Source organism: Caretta caretta, chromosome 6, assembly GCF_965140235.1.
Source record: "Caretta caretta isolate rCarCar2 chromosome 6, rCarCar1.hap1, whole genome shotgun sequence".
In the NCBI taxonomy this organism is placed as follows: domain Eukaryota; kingdom Metazoa; phylum Chordata; order Testudines; family Cheloniidae; genus Caretta; species Caretta caretta.
Window position 1 is genome coordinate 8,966,045 of NC_134211.1, and position 21,123 is coordinate 8,987,167.

The window sequence follows — 21,123 nt, forward strand, 5'->3', positions numbered from 1 at the left end:
CTTATGAGGAGAAGCTGAGGGAACTGGGATTGTTTAGTCTACGGAAGAGAAGAATGAGGGGGGATTTGATAGCTGCTTTCATCTACCTGAAAGGGGGTTCCAAGGAGGATGGCCCTAGACTGTTCTCAGTGGTAGCAGATGACAGAACAAGGAGTAATGGTCTCAAGTTGCAGTGGGGGAGGTTTAGGTAGGATATTAGGAAAAACTTTTTCACTAGGAGGGTGGTGAAACACTGGAATGCGTTACCTAGGGAGGTGGTGGAATCTCCTTCCTTAGAAGTTTTTAAGGTCAGGCTTGACAAAGCCCTGGCTGGGATGATTTGATTGGGGATTTGTCCTGCTTTGAGCAGGGGGTTGGACTAGATGACCTCCTGAGGTCCCTTCCAACCCTGATATTCTATGATTCTATGAGAGTAGAGTGGAAGAATTACTTCTCGTGTCTTGCTTACAACACTCTATGATTCTATGATTTATGAGCATTTTCCACAGTCCAATCTGTCAACCTTAAGAAAAGTGTGGGTTTTTTTCAGGTGGCTGTATCTCAGGAACCCCTTGATCAACTGACTCCAAATTTGGATCATGAACCCAATCCTATACGCCCGTGCCCCCCACCGAGGCATGCCAAACATCGAGGCAATCTGAGTAGCCATGGGTCTCCAGGCATGCTTTCGGGGTACAGATCTTCTGTCTATCAACCGCTCCTGAGAGCTGGAATCTGCTGTCAGCTTCTAGCCCCTGGGTGTAATGCTGACTCTTCAGACTCCCTCACACTTAAACACATCCTCTCCCAGAATCCCTCCCCAAAGGTGGGAAGTTTTGCAGTTACAGTTTAACTCTCTTGAGAGGCACATGATAATTGTGAGGCAGATACACATACACAGTTTGCCCAGAGTCCAACACAATAGCTCTTTTATGTCATCACATAAAGCACAGGAGAGAACAGAGAAAAGAAACATCCTAAGATGTTCATCATTAGCTCACCCTTCCCTTGGGAGTCCTTGGGGGTACCAGGTGTGTTCAGGAAACAGGCACAATCCAGCCTTATGAAGCTGTTACATGCTGGGTTGGTTCTCCCTTGTAGAGATTTCTTCCCAGCTTCTGTGACCTTCCTCTCTCTTGCCCCATGCTTTCTTTTCCTGTGTGTCTGTCCTCCCTTCTCCCCTTTGTGACTCCTTATTTAAACCTCTGACTAGTCACCTGACTTTCTTTGTTCTGCATCTGGTAAATTTCCACTGCTCCTGCTTTCCCCACTGTGATGGAGCGGGACTGTTCTTAATGTTTTTTCTGAATATTGTGGGGGTGCCTCAGTTTCCCCTAGGCAGTTCTTAAGTATCTAGGTGGTGGGATAAGGGTGTATGATCTTTGCAGAGCCCTAGAGGGCAGGTGTGTACAGGGGTCTGGACACAGAGAATGGCCAACACCCTGTTTCCTGGCAACTGATGGCCTGGTCCTTCCCGCCTGCCAGGTGAGAGCTAAAGGGTTGGAGAACAAAGGAATCAGGTGACCTCCTGGCCTGGAAAAGGGACGAAGCCCAGAGGAGGAGAGGCTGGAGAGAGTTTTCAGTTTTGGGCTGGGTGGTCGAATGCAGGGAACCCCAAGGCTGGGGTCTAAGCTCCCTGCCCCCCAGAAGGACTTGGCTGAGGGGTCCTGGTTGTACCCATAAGTTCTGTTTTAGATTGTGATGCTATTGTCCAATAAATCTTCCATTTTACTGGCTGGCTGAGAGTCACGGTGAATCCCAAGCAGAGGGGTGCAGGGCCCGGACTCCCCCACACTTTGTGACAACTGGTGGTAGCGGTGGGATCTACTGCACCCCGTGGATGGTGCTTCCTGCAGTAAGTGACTGGGGAGCAGTAAAATGAAGGGGGATGGATGAGGACCAGGTGTGCTGAAGGCTCAGAGAGGAGCAGTTTCGGGGGGGGCGGTTAACCCCTCGGAGCGTGTGACCAGCGACAAGGACTTTTGCAGTAACTGGGTCCCCCTAGGGATTGCAGGGAGCGGTCCCAGGGGCGGAGGAGTCTGCAGCTCAACCCTGGCAAAGAGGTGGTGACCTCGAGAAGGGCTGGCACCCTAGGGGTTCTCCCTGGAAACTGTGGGGAGTGGCAGGCACACAGGCCTGCGAGTGGCCAGCAAGGACATGTATAGCAAGCGCCTTAAGAGCGACCTGGTGGAGCTGTGCAAGCAGAGGGGGCTGCGCATTGGGAGGCTCACCAAAGAACAGTTGATTGCCCAGCTGGAGGAGGGAGATCGCTGAAACAAACTGATCCCTGTCTCTGAGGGAAGCAGTCTGGCAGATGCAGTGCAGACACCGGTGTCTGTCCCAGCGGGGAGTGAACAGGCAGCTGCTGAGGGCTTCCCGAGACCCCTTCTACCTATGCCTAGGGGAAGGGCCGGGAGGAGCCCAGAGAATACTGAGGGCACTGTGACCCCTGCGGCCAGCAGGGGATCCTCCTGGCAGAGCTCCCCATCGCTGGATCTGAGGCGGCTGCAATGGGAGAAGGAGCTAAAACTGAGAGAGTTGGAGCTCAGGCAACGGGAACTGCAGGAGGGCGGGAAGAGCTGGAAAAGCAGTGTCAGGAGCGGGAAAAGCAGCATCAGCACGAACTGGAGGAGAAGGAGAAACAGAGGCAGCATGAGCTGGACTTGGCCAGGCTGAGAAGCAGCGAGCCCCCGGCTGCGGTGGGTGATGGGGAACCCCAGATGGCACAGAGCTTTGATAAGTGCCTCCTGGCCCAGCGTAAGGAGGGGGAGGACATGGATGACTTCCTGGATGCCTTTGAGACAGTCTGCGAGCTGCACCAGATTGATCCTGCAGGCAGGCTCTGGTCTCTCACCCCCTTACTGGACCCCAAGACTGTGGCATTGTACTGCCGACTAGAAGAGGTAGAGAAAGGGGACTACAAACTATTCAAAAAGGCCCTGCTCCGCAAGTTTGGGCTGACTCCTGATATGTATTGGGAAAGGTTCCGGAGTTAGTGTAAAACCCCTGAGGCCTCATATCTGTAACTAGCCGTCTGCATGGAGGGATATGCCACCAAGTGGGCAGAGGGGGCCCAGACGAAGGAAGACCTCGTTAAGCTGATCGTATTAGAGCAACTGTATGAGCAATGCCCATCTGACCTGAGGCTATGGTTGGTGGACAAAAAGCCAGAGAACCCGTGACATGCAGGGTAGCTGGCCGATGAGTTTGTGAAGAGCCGGACAGGGAGGGTGGCAGGGAGGAGTCCCAAAGGAACAAACCCACCATGATGCAAAGAGAGAGTCACCATGGGACCTCCCAGCGGGGAAATATGGAGAACCCCTTCCCAAGGGGAACATCCAGTATCAGGGCCAACCGACTGGTTCGAGGGGACCAACGGGACATGGGCTGCTATCACTGTGGCCAGAGAGGCCACATACGGACCCAGTGCCCCAAGCTCAGGGACAAACTGAGCAGACCGAACCCACACAGGGTTAACTGGGTAGGGACCCAGCCGGATGAGGGGCAAGCTTCCCAGCAAGGGGGCTAGCAGCTTATCAACTGCTCACGAGGGGGGAGGGCCCCAGGCCAGCTCCTCTGGGGGGCTGGATGCCCCGGACTCAAGGTTCTCCGTTTACTGGGTGGGCGCGAGGTGGATGGGAGGAAGGCCCAGGGATACTGGGATACAGGCGCGGAGGTGATGCTGGTCCTGCTCGAGATGGTGGCGCCAGATTGGGTGATGCCCGACACCTACCTGACCCTGAGGGGGATGGGCGGGACCCCATTCAAGGTGCCCATAGCGTGGGACGGACCATGAGGAGAGGTTGCCAGGAGAGGTTCCTGTGGGAGAAGGGGTTCCTGTACCGAGAATGGGCTCCCCCAGGGGAAGTGGAGCCATGGGGGATCAGGAGGCAGCTGGTGGTACCCCGGAAATATCGCCGCAAGCTACTGCACCTGGCCCATGACATCCCCCTCTCAGGACACCAGGGAATCCGGCGCACCTGGCAGAGGCTGCTGCAGAACTTTTACTGGCCTGGGGACTTTACCACTGTCCAGCAATATTGCCGATCCTGTGACCCCTGTCAGAGGGTGGGGAAGGCTTGGGACAAGGGGAAAGCGGCTTTGAAACCTTTGCCCATCACAGAGGAACCTTTCCAGAAGGTGGCCATGGACATAGTGGGACCTCTCAGCAAGACGACCTGGTCGGGGAAGAAATACATTCTGGTGGTGGTAGATTTCGCCACCCGCTACCCCGAGGCAGTGCCTTTAGCTTCCATTGAAGCCGACACCATGGCAGATGCGCTGCTGACCATTTTCAGCTGAGTGGGGTTCCCCAAGGAAGTCTTGACAGACCAAGGGTCCAACTTCATGTCGGCCCTGCTCCGGTGCTTGTGGGAGAAATGTGGGGTCTGGCACAACTGGGCCTCAGCTTATCACCCCCAATCCAATGGGCTGGTGGAGAGGTACAATGGGATGCTAAAGATGATGCTGAAAACCTTTATGAACCAGCACCCGCAGGACTGGGACAAGTACTTACTGCACCTGCTGTTCGCATACAGGGAGGTATCCTAGGAGTCTACTGGGTTTTCGCCTTTCAAACTGTTATATGGCAGGAGGGTAAGGGGACCCCTAGACCTGATGAGAGACGAATGGGAGAGGAAGACCACTCCTGATGGAGAATCAGTGGTGGAGTATGTTCTGACCTTCCAAGAGAGACTTGCTGAGTTCATGGGCCTGGCCGGGGAGAATTTAGCCAGAGCCCAGAAGGTCTGGTATGATCGCACGGCGCGGGCCCTTGCCTATGCCACCGGGGATCAGGTGATGGTTCTCATCCCCATGAGAAAAAACAAACTGCAGGCCACCTGGGAAGGTCCCTTCAAGGTTGTCCAGCAGCTAAATGGGGTAAACTATGTGGTGGAGCTGTCGAACTGGGCGCACCACCGCCGGCTGTATCATGTGACTATGATGAAGCCATATTATGCCAGGGGGAATGTGGTGTTGGCCGTGTGTGGACAGTGGGAGGAGCAGGGAGATGACCCTTTAGTAGATCTATTCCCTGGGACCAGAGCTGGTTCACCCCTTGAAACAATTCCCCTCTCGGATCAGCTAACCCCTGCCCAGCAAGCTGAGATCAGAGGGGTGCTGCATCTGTACCGACAGCTGTTTTCCAACCAGCCTGGACTCTCTAATCTGATTGTCCACCAGGTGCAGACAGGATCACATTCCCCTGTAAGATGCTCCCCCTTCCGCGTCATGGGGAAAACTGCTCAGGGCCTGGAAAGAGAGGTCAGGGACATGCTAGCTTTGGGGGTGATCCAGCCATCTGCCAGCCCTTGGGCCTCGCCGGTGGTGCTGGTACCCAAAAAGGATGGGTCGATCCGGTTCTGTGTAGACTATTGGAAGCTTAATGCCATCACCATGTCTGATGCCTACCCCATGCCCAGGCCTGACGAGCTCCTAGATAAACTGGGAGGAGCCTGGTACCTTACCACCATGGATCTTACAAAGGGCTACTGGCAGATGCCCGGCTGAAATCCGCCTTTATCACCCCTCTGGGGCTCTATGAGTTCCTGCCCTGCCTTTCGGCCTCAAGGGAGCGCCGGCCACCTTCCAGCACCTGGTGGATCAGCTTCTGAGGGGGATGGAGAGTTTTGCCATGGCGTATATTGATGATATCTGTGTCTTTAGCCAGACCTGGGAGGACCATGTGTTCCAGGTTAGACACGTGCTGGACCGACTCCAGGAGGCTGGGCTGACCATAAAAGCTGAGAAGCGCAAGGTGGGGATGGCGGAAGTATCTTACCTGGGTCATCGGGTGGGGAGCGGCTGCCTAAAGCTGGAACCAGCCAAAGTGGAGGTGATCAGAGACTGGCACGCGCCCCAAACCAAAAAGCAGGTCCAAGCCTTTATTGGGATGGTGGGGTGTTATCGGAGATTCGTGCCCCACTTTAGCACCATAGCCACCCCCATCACTGAGCTATGCAAGAAGGGGAAGCCAGACAAGGTGGTCTGGATCGAGGCGTGCCAGAAGACTCTCTGTGCGCTGAAGGAGGCTCTGGTCAGTGGCCCAGTTCTGGCAAACCCAGACTTTGACAAGCCCTTTATGGTGTTCACCAATGCCTCAGACATGGGGTTGTGGGTGGTGTTAATGCAGGAGGATGAAAAGGGGGAGAGACACCCCATCGTGTATCTGAGCAAGAAGTTGCTACCCCGGGAGCAACACTACGCGGCCATCGAGAAGGAATGCCTGGCCATGGTGTGGGCCCTTAAGAAACTAGAGCCCTATCTCTCTGGGTGACACTTCACCGTGTACACCGACCACTCTCCCCTGACCTGGCTACACCAGATGAAAGGAGCCAATGTCAAGCTCCTGAGGTGGAGCCTGCTCCTGCAGGATTATGACATGGACGTGGTCCATGTGAAGGGAACTGCCAACATGATAGCGGATGCGTTGTCCTGGAGAGGGGGCCCTGAACTTCCCCAGGTCACTGGCTAAAGTGACCTCGCTCAGTTCGGTCTCGAACTGTGATGTAATGAAGTGGGACTGTTCTTAATGTATTCTCTGAATATTGTGGGGGTGCCCAGTTTCCCCTATGCAGTTCTTAAGTATCTAGGTGGTGGGATAAGGGTGTATGATCTTTGCAGAGCCCTAGAGGGCAGGTGTGTGCAGGGGTCTGGACACACAGAATGGCTGACACCCTGTTTCCTGGCAACTGATGGCCTGGTCCTTCCCACCTGCAAGGTGAGAGCTAAAGGGTTGGAGAACAAAGGAAACAGGTGACCTCCTGGCCCGGGAAAGGGACAAAGCCCAAAGGAGGAGGGGCTGGAGAGAGTTTTCAGTTTCGGGCTGGGAGGTCGAACGCAGGGAACCCCAAGGCTGGGGTCTAAGCTCCCTGCCCCCCAGAAGGACTTGGCTGAGGGGTCCTGGTTGTACCCATAAGCTCTGTTTTAGACTGTGTTGCTATCGTCCAATAAACCTCCCATTTTACTGGCTGGCTGAGAGTCACGGTGAATCCCAAGCAGAGAGGCGCAGGGCCCGGACTCCCCCACACTTCGTGACACCCCCTCCCTCCCGAGGGACAAGGCAAAACTGTTTTTTTCCCCTGAATTAAGCTATGGGTTAGCATAACCATTATGGTCAAAGCACCTTCCCATTGTCCTCAATCTGGAGTGTCCCTGCTGCATGTCCTGTCACCAGTTGTGGAGCCACACGCAGACAGGCTCTCCAGGACACAGTAACTGAAGACACAGTTTCATGATACCATGCAGCATACATTAAGTTGTAAAGACAGAGTCCCCAACTCATCACAATTGTAAGTAGACACTGGTTTTTGGACCCAATATGCCTATGTGGTTCCTTCATTTTACAGATGTTGCAAACAGAACAAAAGACACAACACAATGGGTGAATCTGGCTGAACCACACCCTAGATCCAGTTCCTGGGCTGGAACAAAACTTTCCTAAAGCCCACTTCCTGACTTTTTCTCTCCAGAAAACACCACATTCCAGACAAGAGGTAACAAGTTCATCTTCTTACAGAACATGGGTTTTCTTTTGTTCTTCCTTTCCCCCACCCCCAGTGTGTGCCACAGGGTGATTTTCACCCTTTACAAAGAGAATAAAGTCCTGATAATTCTGGAATTAAACTAAGAGCTTTAATTAATGTAAAATAAATCAAACAGCAAAACCTCAGACTGAGTCATTCAGTTCAATACAGGAAAGTCACAATGTTGTACGAGTGCAAGTGTAGCTACGATCTTCAGCAAAACAATTAATAAACTTTAATGGAAACAACTGTAAAGTTACCTGGTCAGTCTGATGTGAATAAGCAGAAGTTGGATCTACGTAAAGCTAAAAATTAAAACAACAAAACTTAAAAAAACCCATGACTAAGACTCTAAGGCTGAGATCTATAAAGGGATTTCAAACTAGAAGCCTAAACACCCTGGAGGATCTAGGGCTTAACTGACTATGACTGACACCTTGCTGGGCAGAGCCAAGCGTCAAATGAAAGAAGAGCTCTAGGCATTTTTGCAATTCCTGTCTCTGCCACAAGTGTCTTATATTAAAATTAGACAAACATCACTAGAACTGGTCAAATAATTTTTAACAGTGTATGATTAATTTAGCCTATTTGATTTTTACAAATTAATTAATTTGTTATTAAGCATTCTGACAGTTTGTGAGAACAGATTTTCAGCCCAGGTTTTGTTCAAGAACAGCTTTCTGTAACTATTTAGCTGACTAGACTTAAATATTATTTTTCCCCATTTTATTTACTTGTGTCCAACTGGAGCCAGGTTCACAGATCCAGGTGAGACCTGCAGTGGGTCAGGATGTAGCACAGAGGCACAGGACCTTTGCATCGATGTACCTTGCCTCCAACAGTTCTCTCACAATGTACCCAGAACTCAGGAAAGTGGAAAGACAAAGTGAATGTGAAATGAATGGGTGAGACATGAACAATAGTTAAATGTAAGTGAGACAAAGCAGCAACATTTATATGCAAATGTAGGCAAATACATGTAAATATATGCTTTGATTGCAAATTTTGTCAGGTATGCAGCAAGGAGCAAGGCAGGCATATTTCTGAATGCAAATGAAAGAAAGTTTATGATGTTTTAAATTCTCATGGTTTTTAAAACTATCTATTTTTTTGGAGGGAGGAGTCTGACTTAGGATTGTTGAACATAAGGTTGGCAATGCTGCTCACATGCAGCCTCTGCCAGCAACCCACCAACATGGAGCTTCGAACTGCAGGGGGAGGAGGAAGTGCTGCAGGGTTTGTACTTCCTGAGCTCCCTGCAGCCAGTTTAGGGTCAGCCATTTGAGTATCACATCCTGATTTAAAAACCAACCAAAACCCCCATCTTTTTTACATGCTTGTATAACTCCAAAATGGCCAAACTGACTTTTCAAGCAACAATGAAGCTATCACTGGACTTGGCTTGGGCTCAAAATTAATTTTGTTGAAAAAAGTACAAGGACTTTTGTGTACATATATAATCAACTTAGGCCTGGTCTACACTTAAAAGTTCCATTGGCCTAGCTATGTTGGTCAGTAGTGTGAAAAAATCACAAGCTTGTCCAATGTAGCTATGCCGACAAACCCCCCATTGCAGACAGAGTGTCTTTTGGGGAGGGGGTGTTCTTACACTGACAGAAAGATGTGGAGGCTCATCCACAAAAGGGGCATGGTACACCCTGCTGAGAGCACAGCGATTTTAACAGATTTTGGCAGGACTCCTATGAAGGCTAAAAAATTTCAGGACCACACCTGTCTGCATAGGCACTGAATTCCTTGCTAAATTCAGTTTCCCTAAATTCACTTTGGACTAGTGAAGAATATGAACCTGCCATTTGATCCAGGCTTTGCTTTAGTTTCTTACTCTCATCTCTCCCAAGCTAGTTCAGCAGATTTTCTGTGAAGCAGGTGATCACCCTCTTTTGCAGCCTCACTCACTACTGCAGTTACTTCTGCTTCATCATTTGCTCTCTGAATTCTTCCATCAACAAGGTTTGCCAGGCCCTTCATGAACGTGATTTGCTGACTGGTTAGCACATTTCCCAAACCACTGAGATTTAACACAATATTGATAACTACTGGCTCCACTTTTTGTAACCATTCCAATTTCCACTTCAACTCTTCCTTCTTCTTCTCCCGCTCCCTGTCAGGTTTTTTCTCCGGTGAGGCTGCGTCTTCTCTTTCCATCTCATTCAGAGTTTTCTTGATCTTTTGAGCATAAAAAGCGAATATCGCCTTCACTGTCTGCAATGTCAGGAAACAGAAATGAAACATTTAAAAGAATTAATTTAAGCCCATTACAAAGGCAGAATTGATTGAATCATAGACTACGATACTGTCCTATATAAAACCCCAGATCTGGGATGATGTGGCCAGTGGCAGATCAGATTTCACACACACACACACACACACAGACTGATGCACCATACTGTTGAGCTGACGGGACCGTCTGTGGAGGGGGGAAAAGAAGTTAGGTCTACATGGCTCACATAGTCCCTGGTGTCTCTACTGACAACATTAACACGGGGGACTTAATGCCAGTTCTGTTGGCAGTGTTTCTGAGGGGACACTTGTCCCCTAGGAAGCGGACCAAGACCACCAACTCATTTGTCAAAGGGCACTGACCAGCCATCAGATCATCCCAACAGTGTGATGGAAACTCCACCTTGTTCACCCTGGGGCAGCCTCCCCTGCTCCCCCAAGCACTTCCATGGGTTTTCTCATGGCAGTGGGTGACTTGACCCATCAGCAGGTGTAGACACTGTAAAACTTCCCCAAGGTACAAATTAATTTTACCCTTTGCCCTTGGAATTTCCACTGCCACCACCAAACTTTAACTGGGTTTACTGGGAAACTTAGTTTGGACACGTCTTTCCCCTCCCAAATCCTCCCAACCCTTGTACCCCACTTCCTGGGGAAGGTTTGGTAAAAATCCTCACCAATTTGCATAGGTGACCACAGACCCAAACGCTTGGGTCTTAGAACAATGAACAAGCATTCAGTTTCCTTACAAGAAGACTTTTAATAGAAGTAAAGGAATCACCTCTGTAAAATCAGGATGGTAGATACCTTACAGGGTAATTAGATTCAAAACATAGAGAATCCCTCTAGGCAAAACCTTAAGTTACAAAAACGACACACAGACAAGAATAGTCATTCTATTCAGCACAGCTCTTTTCTCAGCCATTTCAAGAAATCATAATCTAACACATACCTAGCTAGATTACTTACTAAAAGTTCTAAGACTCCATTCCTCTTCTGTCCCTGGCAAAAGCAGCATACAGACAGACCCAGACCCTTTGTTTTTCTCCCTCCTCCCAGCTTTTGAAAGTATCTTGTCTCCTCACTGGTCATTTTGGTCAGGTGCCAATGAGGTTACCTTTAGCTTCTTAACCCTTTACAGGTGAGATGATTTTTCCTCTGGCCAGGAGGGATTTTAAAGGGGTTTACCCTTCCCTTTATATTTATGACAGTAGGTCAATATCAAGTCATCAAATTAATCTAATTTTCAGGTGGATTTAAACATATAAAATAAACTAGGGAGGTTCTCACATTGCATAACTCACATAGGCTGAGCTCATTGCACCCACCTTGGGTTCCCTGCATCCCTCCATTTCCCCAAGTAGCTCCCCGCATCCCACCCTCCCACCCCCCTCTATTTCAGGGGTTTCCTGCAAGTCTCTCCAAACTCTCCCCCCCACACACACCAGAGGTTGTGTGTGCCTTCCATTTCCCCCTTCTCCCATGGCAGGGGTTCTGTGCAGGGTCCCCTTCCCATTCCAGGGTCTCCTAATCTCCCCCAAACCAGGACTTCTGTGGGCCCCCCATTCACCCTTCCTCCCATGGCAAGATGACCCATTCTCCTCCCATAGCACTGGCTCTGTGAGAAACTGCATTACTCCTTTGCCCTCATTTCTCCTTTTCCCCCCATGCCAAGGGCTCTTTCTGTCCCCCATTCCCTCATGCTAAAGGCTCTATGTGCCTCCTTCCCCCACTTTCTGCACCCCCCCACCCAAACCAGGCATAACTCCATAGTAACTAGGGTGACCAGATTTAACAGGGAAAATATCAGGACACACAGAGGAAGCAAAAAACAAAAACAGAACCCGCCAGAGCTGCAGAAGAAAAACAAAACAAAATAAAAAAACGCCGGAGCAGCGAAAGCTGCAATATCGGGACAAATGGTGTCCCGACTGTGCATCAGTCGGGACGTGGGACAAAGACCTTAAAATCGGGACAGTCCCGATTTTATTGGGACATCTGGTCACCCTAATAGTAACAAAGATTTTAGTTTGGGAAATGCCTTGGCTTCTTAACTAAAAGTCTCACACATGCTCACTAAACCAGAAACCTCATTAGAATGTGACCATGTGACGTTCCTAATGATTTGAAGATTGGTAGTTGTGAACAATGGAGATGTGGCCCTTCCTAATGGCATTAAAGCCCTCTATCCCTTTCATAACCATATAATTTTGACAGATTTCTATGTCCTCCTTTTGGCTTATGTCCTCCACTCTTATTTTTGGACTGTACAGTTTTAGTGTGGTGGCCATTTTGAATTTTTTTATGGGGAACATTAGGATGCTTGTGTGTGTGTTTCACATTTAGAGCCATTGTAAAGGTTAGAAGAAAAAATATTTTCAGAAGAAAATAGGCTTTTTACACATTTTAAATAAACAGAGGCTATAGAACAGCTGAGCAAAGCAAACGTTTCAGCCTGTTATGGACAGAGAGAGAAAATAAACTTGGAGAGGCTGCATAGAAAGTTTCAAAACAACAGGAAAAGAGGAAAGCCTGTAACCCTGGCCAAGATACACACAGCTGGGAGCACATGGCTCTCCTTTGTCTTAGATAACTCTGTTTTAGTTCTACAAAAAGCCTTACTTCTTAGAGTCCAGACTGTGCCTCCTTCTTATGAATACGCAAGCGAACACATGGTACCGGAGAGAGGCAGAAGAGAGGACAAAGGAAAGAGGACTGTGTGATGGAGTCATCCTGGAGATGGAGCAACTAAAATCCCCCGAGGAGCAGAAACTCTCAGGTAATGCAGCAGACTCCTGGAAGACACTCCAGAGCCTCCCCATCAAACCTACCTCTATTCCCTCCTCCCTCTATCTCCTTCTCCCCCTAACCCTCCTTCCTCTGCCTGAACAGCTGATCACGGGCACACAGGAGGTGCAGGGGGGGGAGGAGCTTATCGGGGGGGCTGCTGATGGGTGCTGAGCACCCATCATTTTTTTTCTTTGGATGCTTCAGCCCTGGAGCACCCACAGAGTCAGTGCCTATGGGCATGGGCAGCGAGTTCTATGGGCCCATGGAGCCCGGGCACCAGGAATATTCCTGTCCCAGGGGCCCGGCTCCAGCAAAGAACCCCTGCCGCCCCCGGGCGATTTAAAACAGCCCGAGGGCTCCCGCCGCCACCCAGCGGGGCTGAGCGGCTTCCCGCGCACTAGTTCCATGGGGCTGCCAGCAGGTCCTTGCAGCCCGTGTGAGGGGGTTATGCCGCTGTGCGCTGCCCCTGCCCCAAATGCCCCTGCGGCCAATGGGAAGCTGCAGGGGCGGTGCCTGGAGACAGCAGCGTGAGGAGACCCCCTGGCCTGCCCCACCTGGGAGCCGCTGCCGGAGGGGGTGCCCCAGGTAAGCATCAACCCCCCCCATCCACTTCCAGAGCCGGCACCCACACCCCCTCCACAAACACACCCTCCGGCCCCCAAATTTCCTCCTGCACCCCCACCGCCGCACCTCCTCTCGCCTCGAAAACTCCCTCCCAGAGCCTGCACCCCTCACCCCCTCCTGCACCCCCATCCTGCACCCCACACCCCCTCCCCCAACTCCCTCTTGCATTGCCACCCCTCCCCTGCACCTATTTTTGTCCCCAAACTCCTCCCAGAGCCTGCACACCCACCCCCTCCTGCACCCCCGCCCCCTGCCCAGAGCCTGCACCCAGCACCCAAACTCGTTCCCAGAGCCTGCACTCCAGACCCCCTCCCCACCCAAACTCCCTCCCAGAGCCCGACCTCTCACCCCTTCTGCACCCAAATTCCCTTCCAGAGCCTGCACCCTGCACCCCTCTTGCACCCCAATCCCCTGCCCCAGCCCAGCGCCTGTACCCAAACTCCATCCCAGAGCCTGCACCCCAGACCCCGTCCCCCACCAAACTTCCTCCCAAAGCCCAACCTCTCACCCCTTCTGCACCCAAACTCCCTCTCAGAGCCTGCATCCCCACTCCCTCGTGCACCCCAATCGCCTGAACCCCAGACCCCCTCCCCCACCCAAACTCCCTCCCAGAGCTTTAGGCAGGTGTGTGTGGGGAGTTTGGGTGGCGGGGGGGGGGTGAGGGTTCTGTGTGTTCTGGGCACCACCAAAATTTCTACAAACCTGCCGCCCCTGCCTATGGGTAGCCCTGAACACACGTATCTGTTTATCAGGCTTCTGTCCTTAGTACCCTCCTTTATGGCTGTGAAAGCTGGGTCACATACTCCAAGCAGGAGTGGAGATTGAACAGTTCCCACCTCTGCTTTCTTGGAGTCACTTGGTACCAGTGGATCATCAATAACGAGATCCATGAGAGAACCAGCCTACAGTCTATGCAGACTATGCTGGACGCTCGCTTGCTTCACTGTCTGGGACACGTGACTCGCATGCCTCAAGATCGTCTGTGGAAGGCCGTGCTCTGTGGCCAACGTAAGAACTGCCCGTGACGCAGAGGAAGGCCAAAGCTCCGATACAGTGACAAGGGTCAAGCAAGGTCTCAAGAAATTCAGGATTCCCAGTGACAACTGGGAGAACTCTGCCCACAACTGCTCAGCTGGGAGGAACTGGGTTAAAACTGGTGCAGTCACGGTGGAGAGCCATCAGAGAGCCCAGGCTGAGGCTCACAGGCAAGGAAGGAAGCAGAGTGGGCTCCAACCTCTATCTAGCGAGAAGACCTGTAGCCACTGGGAGAAGGTTTGCTGCTCACGTATCAGACTCTTTTCCCCATACCATCGCTAAGCACCACTGGGGACCAACTTTGTTGCGTCTCCTTTCATCTGTCAAGATGTTTGACGGCCATATACCATATGCGCTGTAGTTCATATCTGATTGTGTAGGTCTGGTATATAAGTGCAGCTGGGAATACTTAGGGGTGATGGCCACCCTCTCCCCTGCAGAGGGAAATAGACCTGGATATAATCTGATAGGGAACCATCACAAATGCTAATTGGATTGTACCTGGGTCAGACGCAGCAGGAAGGAGAGTGACCCCAGACAAAACCTGGCAAAAGCTGATCAGGGTGGAGGGATTGGTTCCCCTTACAGGGAATATGGGACACCCAAAGAAAGTGATGGCATATTTTAAACTAGTTTCCCCCACAGACATGAAGCCAGAGAAAGACAGAGGCAGGAGTAAGGGAAGGAGCTCCGCCTCCCGCCTCTCCATTGGCTATGGTAGCATTGCAGGGGATATAGAAATCTATGTGTGGTGAAAGGATCACTCGCCAATTGTTCCAAAGTCAGAATACAATTTTGTTGGGTTTTTTTCATGAAAATCTTTTGGTTAATGGGATTAAATTGGGAGACAAGGGAGAAGATAATCTCCATCCAAGAATATTAAAGGAACTGGCACATGAAATTACAAGCCCAATAGCAAAGATTTTTAATGAATCTGTACACTTGCGGGTTGTGCCCTGTGACTGGAGAATTGCTAATATAGTTCTTATTTTTAAGAAAGGGAAAAAAAAGTCAACCTGGAAACTACAAGCCTGTTAGTTTGACCTCAGGTGTATCCAAGGTACTGGAATTTTGAAAGAGAAAGTGGTTAAGGACATAGAGGTACATGGTAGTTGGGATAAAATACAACATTGTTTTACAAAAGGTAGATCCTACCAGTCCAACCCAATTTTCTTCTTTGAGAAGATAACTGATTTTTCAGACAAAGGGAAAGCAGTAGATCTAATCAACCTGGATTTAAATAAGGCATTAGATACAGTTCCACATAGGGAATTATTAGTTAAATTTGAGAAGACGAGGATTAATATGAGAATAGAAAGGTGGATAAGGAACTGGTTAAAGAGGAGACTACAATGGGTCATGCTGAATGGTAAACTGTCAGGCTGAAGGGAGTTTACTAGTGGTGTTCCTCAGGGGTCAGTCTTGGGATCAATCTGATTTAACATTTTTATTACTGACCTTGGCACAGAAAGTGGGAGTGTGCTAATAAAATTTGCGGATGACACAAAGTTGGAGAATATTGCTAATATGGAGGAGGACCGGAATATCATATAAGGAGATCTGGAGGACCTTGAAAACAGGAGTAATAGAAATGGGATGAAATTTAATAGTGTGAATTGCAACATCATGCATTTAGGGACTAACAAGAACAATTTTTGCTATAAGCTGGGGACGTACCAGTTGGAAGTGACAGAAGAGGAGAAAGACCTGGGTGTATTGTTTGATCACATGATGACTACGAGCTGCCAATGTGATGCAGCCATGAAAAAGGCTAATGCGGTGCTAGGATGCATCAGATGAGGTATTTCCAGTAGAGACAGGGAAGTGTCAGTACCATTAAACAAGGCACTGGTAAGACCTCATCTGGAATACCGTGTACAATTCTCCTCTCCCATGTTTAAGAAAGATAAATTCAAACTGGAACAGGTGCAGAGAAGGGCTACTAGGAATGGAAGATCTACCTTATGAGAGGAGACTCAAAGATTTTTGCTTGTTTAACATAACCAAAAGAAGGCTGAGGGGAGATATGATTGCTCTCTATAAATACATCAGAGGGATAAATAACAGGGAGGGAGAGGAGTTATTTTAGTTTAGCACCAATGCGGACACAAGAACAAATGGCTATAAACTGGCCATCAGTAAGTGTAGGCTTGAAATTAGATGAAGGTTTCTAACCATCAGAGGAGTGAAGTTCTGGAACAGCCTTCTAAGGGGAGCAGAAGGGGCAAAAAGCCTAACTGATTTCAAGACTGACCTTGATAAGTTTATGGAGGGGATGGTATAACGAGACTGCCTACAATGGCATTCGGCAACAGCCAGTCTGTGACTCCTAGTAGACAATAACACCGACGGCCAATGATGGGACAGTAGATGGGGAGGGCTCTAAGTTACTACAAAGAATTCTGTCCCAGGTGTCTGGCTGGTGGGTCTTGCCCACATGCTCAGGGTCTAACTGATGGCCATATTTGGGGTCAGGAAGGAATTTTCCTCCTTGTGAGACTGGTAGAGGGTTGGTTTGTTTGTTTTTATGGCTTCCTCTGCAGCATGGGGCACGGGTCACTTGCAGGTTTCAACTAGGGCAAATGGTGGATTCTCTGTAACTTGACATTTTTAAATCATGATTTGAGGACTTCAGTAACTCAGCCAGAGGTTCTGGGTCTATTACAGGAGTGGGTGGGTGAGGTTCTGTGGCCTGCAACATAGAGGAGGTCAGACTAGATGATCCTGATGGTCCCTTCTGGCCTTAAACTTTATGAATCTATGCTCTAGGTATCAGTGATTCCTGAATGGAGAATTGCAGGACCCCAGAACTAATTTGTGTGAACTATATTTGAATAAATGGTTGAGAATTAATGGTAATTTTATGCCATTGTTCTTCTTAAAGGAAAATTTCTCCTTCAGCAGGTTCTGAAAAACAATTTTCTACTGCAGAGAACTCCAGGAGAAAACTGACCTCTTCCAAAATGGCTGCTGCTCACCTTAGTTCTAAAAGGACTTGAGGCCTCAGGATCCTTGCCTATGATGCTAGCCTCCATCACTCACACTTTGAACAAGCTCCTTTGTGCTTTCTCCCATGCTGCCCCCCCGCACTTGGGAGGAGGTCGCAATAAATATCAACAAAACTACTTAATCTTCCTCCTTCAAATCCCTCCTCAAAACTCTCCTTTGCTGCAATTCCTAAAAATCCCTGTTTGTACAGTGCCTAGCACAATGGAGAGTCCTGGTCCATGGCTGGGGTACCCAGGTACTACTGGAATACACCTAATATGATTCTTTCCAGAGGGACCTAGGGTTGTGAGGCAGCTCCTTACTACCTGCCCTTAGTGTGAGGAAGCTTTTTCTATGCCTGTACTGGGTCAGCTCCCCAGCTTGGCCAAGGGTAACACAAGCCCTCCCCTCACGGCCTCAGAGGCCCCGCTCTCACTCTACAGGTTAGCGATAGGCACATTCCAACCCTTGATCCCCTCCCTGGTGTGTCCAGACTCTGATCACTGGACACTCTCAGTATGCACACATCTGCTGCTTCCAAAGAAACAGTGCACCCCAGCTTACCAGTTACACCTCAGATCATCGCTCCACTCAACTCACAGCACTTAGATATGTTCATAGTGAGATCCACTATCCGTTCATTTACCAAAGCACAGAGGTTCAAGTAGTAGCAAGTAGAAGTATTGAAAACAAATGGCTACATATAAAATAAAATCACCACATGCATTCTAGAGCCTAGACTTAATTAACAAGCTGCTCTCATGTCTAATAAATAATTGCTCATCCAAAACCATTCCAACGCTTTTCATCCAGGCAATCTGTGACCTTATTTCATGAGACAAACATGCTGTCACTTGATTTCCTTGGTAAAGGACCCAGGATGTCCCTGGGCACCTGTCATAAATATAAAGGGAAGGGTAGCCACCTTTCTATATACAGTGCTGTAAAATCCCTCCTGGCCAGAGGCAAAACCTTTCACCTGTAAAGGGTTAAGAAGCTAAGATAACCTCGCTGCCACCTGACCCAAAATGGCCAATGAAGGGACAAGATTCTTTCAAATCTGGGGGGGGGGGACGGACGACAAAGGGTTTGCTCTGTCTGTGTGATGCTTTTGCTGGGAACATATCAGGAATGCAGCCTCACAACTCCTGTTAAGTTAGTAAGTAATCTAGCTAGAAATGCGTTAGATTTCCTTTTGTTTAATGGCTGGTAAAATAAGCTGTGCTGGATGGAATGTATATTCCTGTTTTGTGTCTTTTTGTAACTTAAGGTTTTGCCTAGACGGATTCTCTATGTTTTAAATCTGATTACCCTGTAAGGTATTTACCATCCTGATTTTACAGAGGTGATTCTTTTACCTTTTCTTTAATTCAAATTCTTCTTTCAAGAATCTGATTAATATTTCATTGTTCTTAAGATCCATGGGTTTGGGTCTGTGTTCACCTGTACAAATTGGTGAGGATTCTTATCAAGCCTTCCCCAGGAAAGGGGGTGTAGGGCTTGGGGGGATATTTTGGGGGAAGACGTCACCAAGTGGGCTCTTTCCCTGGTCTTTGTTTAAAATGCTTGGTGGTGGCAGCATATGGTTCAAGGACAAGGCAAAGTTTGTACCTTGGGGAAGTTTTTAACCTAAGCTGGTAAAAATAATTTTAGGGGGTCTTTCATGCAGGTCCGCACATCTGTACCCTAGAGTTCAGAGTGGGGAAGGAACCTTGACATGGTGTTAGAGGTGAGATCATTTTGAACCAGAAGCACAGCAAGATTTTAAAAGGTTTTGTAAAAGGTGATTACAGCTGTAGATTCTGTCTCTCTGCCTGGGGGACAGAGCAGCAGGCCTAACAAAAGGATTTTTCTGTAGGCTGAGAACAGCTATCAGATAAAATAGGTATCAGGTTACAGCACAGCAAAATTTTACAAGCCAGGTTTTTTTTTTCTTTCTAACTCTCGGGTATAGCTAGGTTAAAAACAGAGAGGTTAGAATGACAGAGAGCAATACTCAACAGAAGCTGGAATTAGCCAGATTTGAGGCTAAGGAAAAACAAAAGGAACATGAAAGACGGGTAAAACTCAGACAGATGGAGATGGATGCACAAGCAGCCAAAGAAAAAGAAAGGGAGGCTGCCCACAGGAGAGAAATGAAGGCAAAAGAAAAAGAAATGGAGGCTGCCCACAGAAGAGAAATGGAGGCAAAAGAAATGGAGGAGAAAAAAAAGAGAGGAAGCATGCTTTGGAGATGAAGAAGGCAAAGACTCAGCAAAATATACTGAATAATCCTAACAATCCTTCTCCAACAATCCATATATGGAAGCTACTATGTCCACAGTATGATGAATCCAGTGATATTGCTGAATATTTTCTCACCTGTGCACACTCCATCAAATTCCTAAAGCTCACAAAATAACCACACTGGTCGCAAAATTGACTGAAAGAGTTCTGAACATATTCAATAAGATGCCTATTGATAAGGCTTCTGACTATAATAAATTCAAGGATTTGGTTTTAAAGCAATTTCAAGGTACACCTGAAATTTACAGAGTAAAATTTAGATTCCTTAAGAGAGGGCCTGGACTAAGTAATGTAGTTTATGTAAATCAGATGAAGGATCTGTTAGATAAATTGGTCAAAGGAAGGGGTGAAACTAGCTTTGAGAAGTGTGTGATTTGATGACACAGGAGCAATTCCTGAATATGTCCAAGGAGGATACAGACTCATAGGCTCATAGACATTAAGGTCAGAAGGGACCATTATGATCATCTAGTCTGACCTCCTGCACAATGCAGGCCACATAATCTCACCCACCCACTCCTGCAATAAACCTCTCACCTATGTCTGAGCTCTTGAAGTCCTCAAATCATGGTTTAAAGACTTCAAGTGCAGAGAATCCTCCAGCAAGTGACCTGTGCCCCATGCTACAGAGGAAGGCGAAAAACCCCCAGGGACTCTTCCAGTCTTCCCAGGAGGAAAATTCCTTCTTGACCCCAAATATGGCAGTCAGCTGAACCCTGAGCATGTGGGCAAGACTCACCAGCCAGATACCCAGGAAAGAATTCTCTGTAGTAACTCAGATCCCACCCTATCTAACATCCCATCACAAGCCATTGGGCCTATTTACCATGAATATTTAAAGATCAATTAATTGCCAAAATCATGTTATCACATCATACCATCTCCTCCATAAACTTATCGAGTTTAATCTTGAAGCCAGATAGGTCTTTTGCTTCCCTTGGAAGGCTATTCCAGAACTTCACTCCTCTGATGGTTAGAAACCTTCGTCTAATTTCAAGTCTAAACTTCCCAATGGACAGTTTATATCCATTTGTTCTTGTGTCCACATTGGTATTGAGCTTAAATAATTCCTCTCCCTCTCTGGTATTAATCCCTCTGATATATTTATAGAGAGCAATCATATCTCCCCTCAACCTTCTTTTAGTTAGGCTAAACAAGCCAAGCTCCTTGAGTCTCCTTTCATAAGACAAGTTTTCCATTCCTCGGATCATCCTAGTAGCCCTTCTCTGTACCTGTTCCAGTTTGAATTCATTCTTCTTAAACATGGGAGACCAGAACTGCACACAGTATTCCAGATGAGGTCTCACCAGTGCCTTGTATAACGGTACTAACACCTCCTTATCTCTACTGGAAATACCTCGCCTAATGCATCCCAAGACTGCATTAGCTTTTTTCACGGCCATATCACATTGGTGGCTCATAGTCATCCTGTGGTCAACCAATACTACAAGATCCTTCTCCTCCTCCATTACTTCTAATTGATGCGTCCCTAGCTTATATCTAAAATTCTTGTTATTAATCCCTAAATGCATGACCTTACACTTCCCACTATTAAATTTCATCCTATTACTATTACTCCAGTTTACAAGGTCATCCAGATCCTCCTTTATGATATCCCGGTCCTTCTCTAAATTGGCAATACCTCCCAGCTTTG

General features: G+C 48.5%; 1 protein-coding gene across 1 annotated transcript in view; it reads right to left on the reverse strand.

Annotated features, from left to right (window-relative positions):
• Positions 1-7,592: 7,592 nt before the first annotated feature.
• LOC142072634 (uncharacterized) overlaps positions 7,593-21,123 on the reverse strand; it is a 146,169-nt gene continuing 132,638 nt past the window's right edge. The window contains exon 32 of the mRNA XM_075130122.1: positions 7,593-9,728. Coding sequence (XP_074986223.1) covers positions 9,351-9,728 — 378 coding nt within the window. The 3' untranslated portion in view covers positions 7,593-9,350. The remainder of the gene's footprint in view (positions 9,729-21,123) is intronic.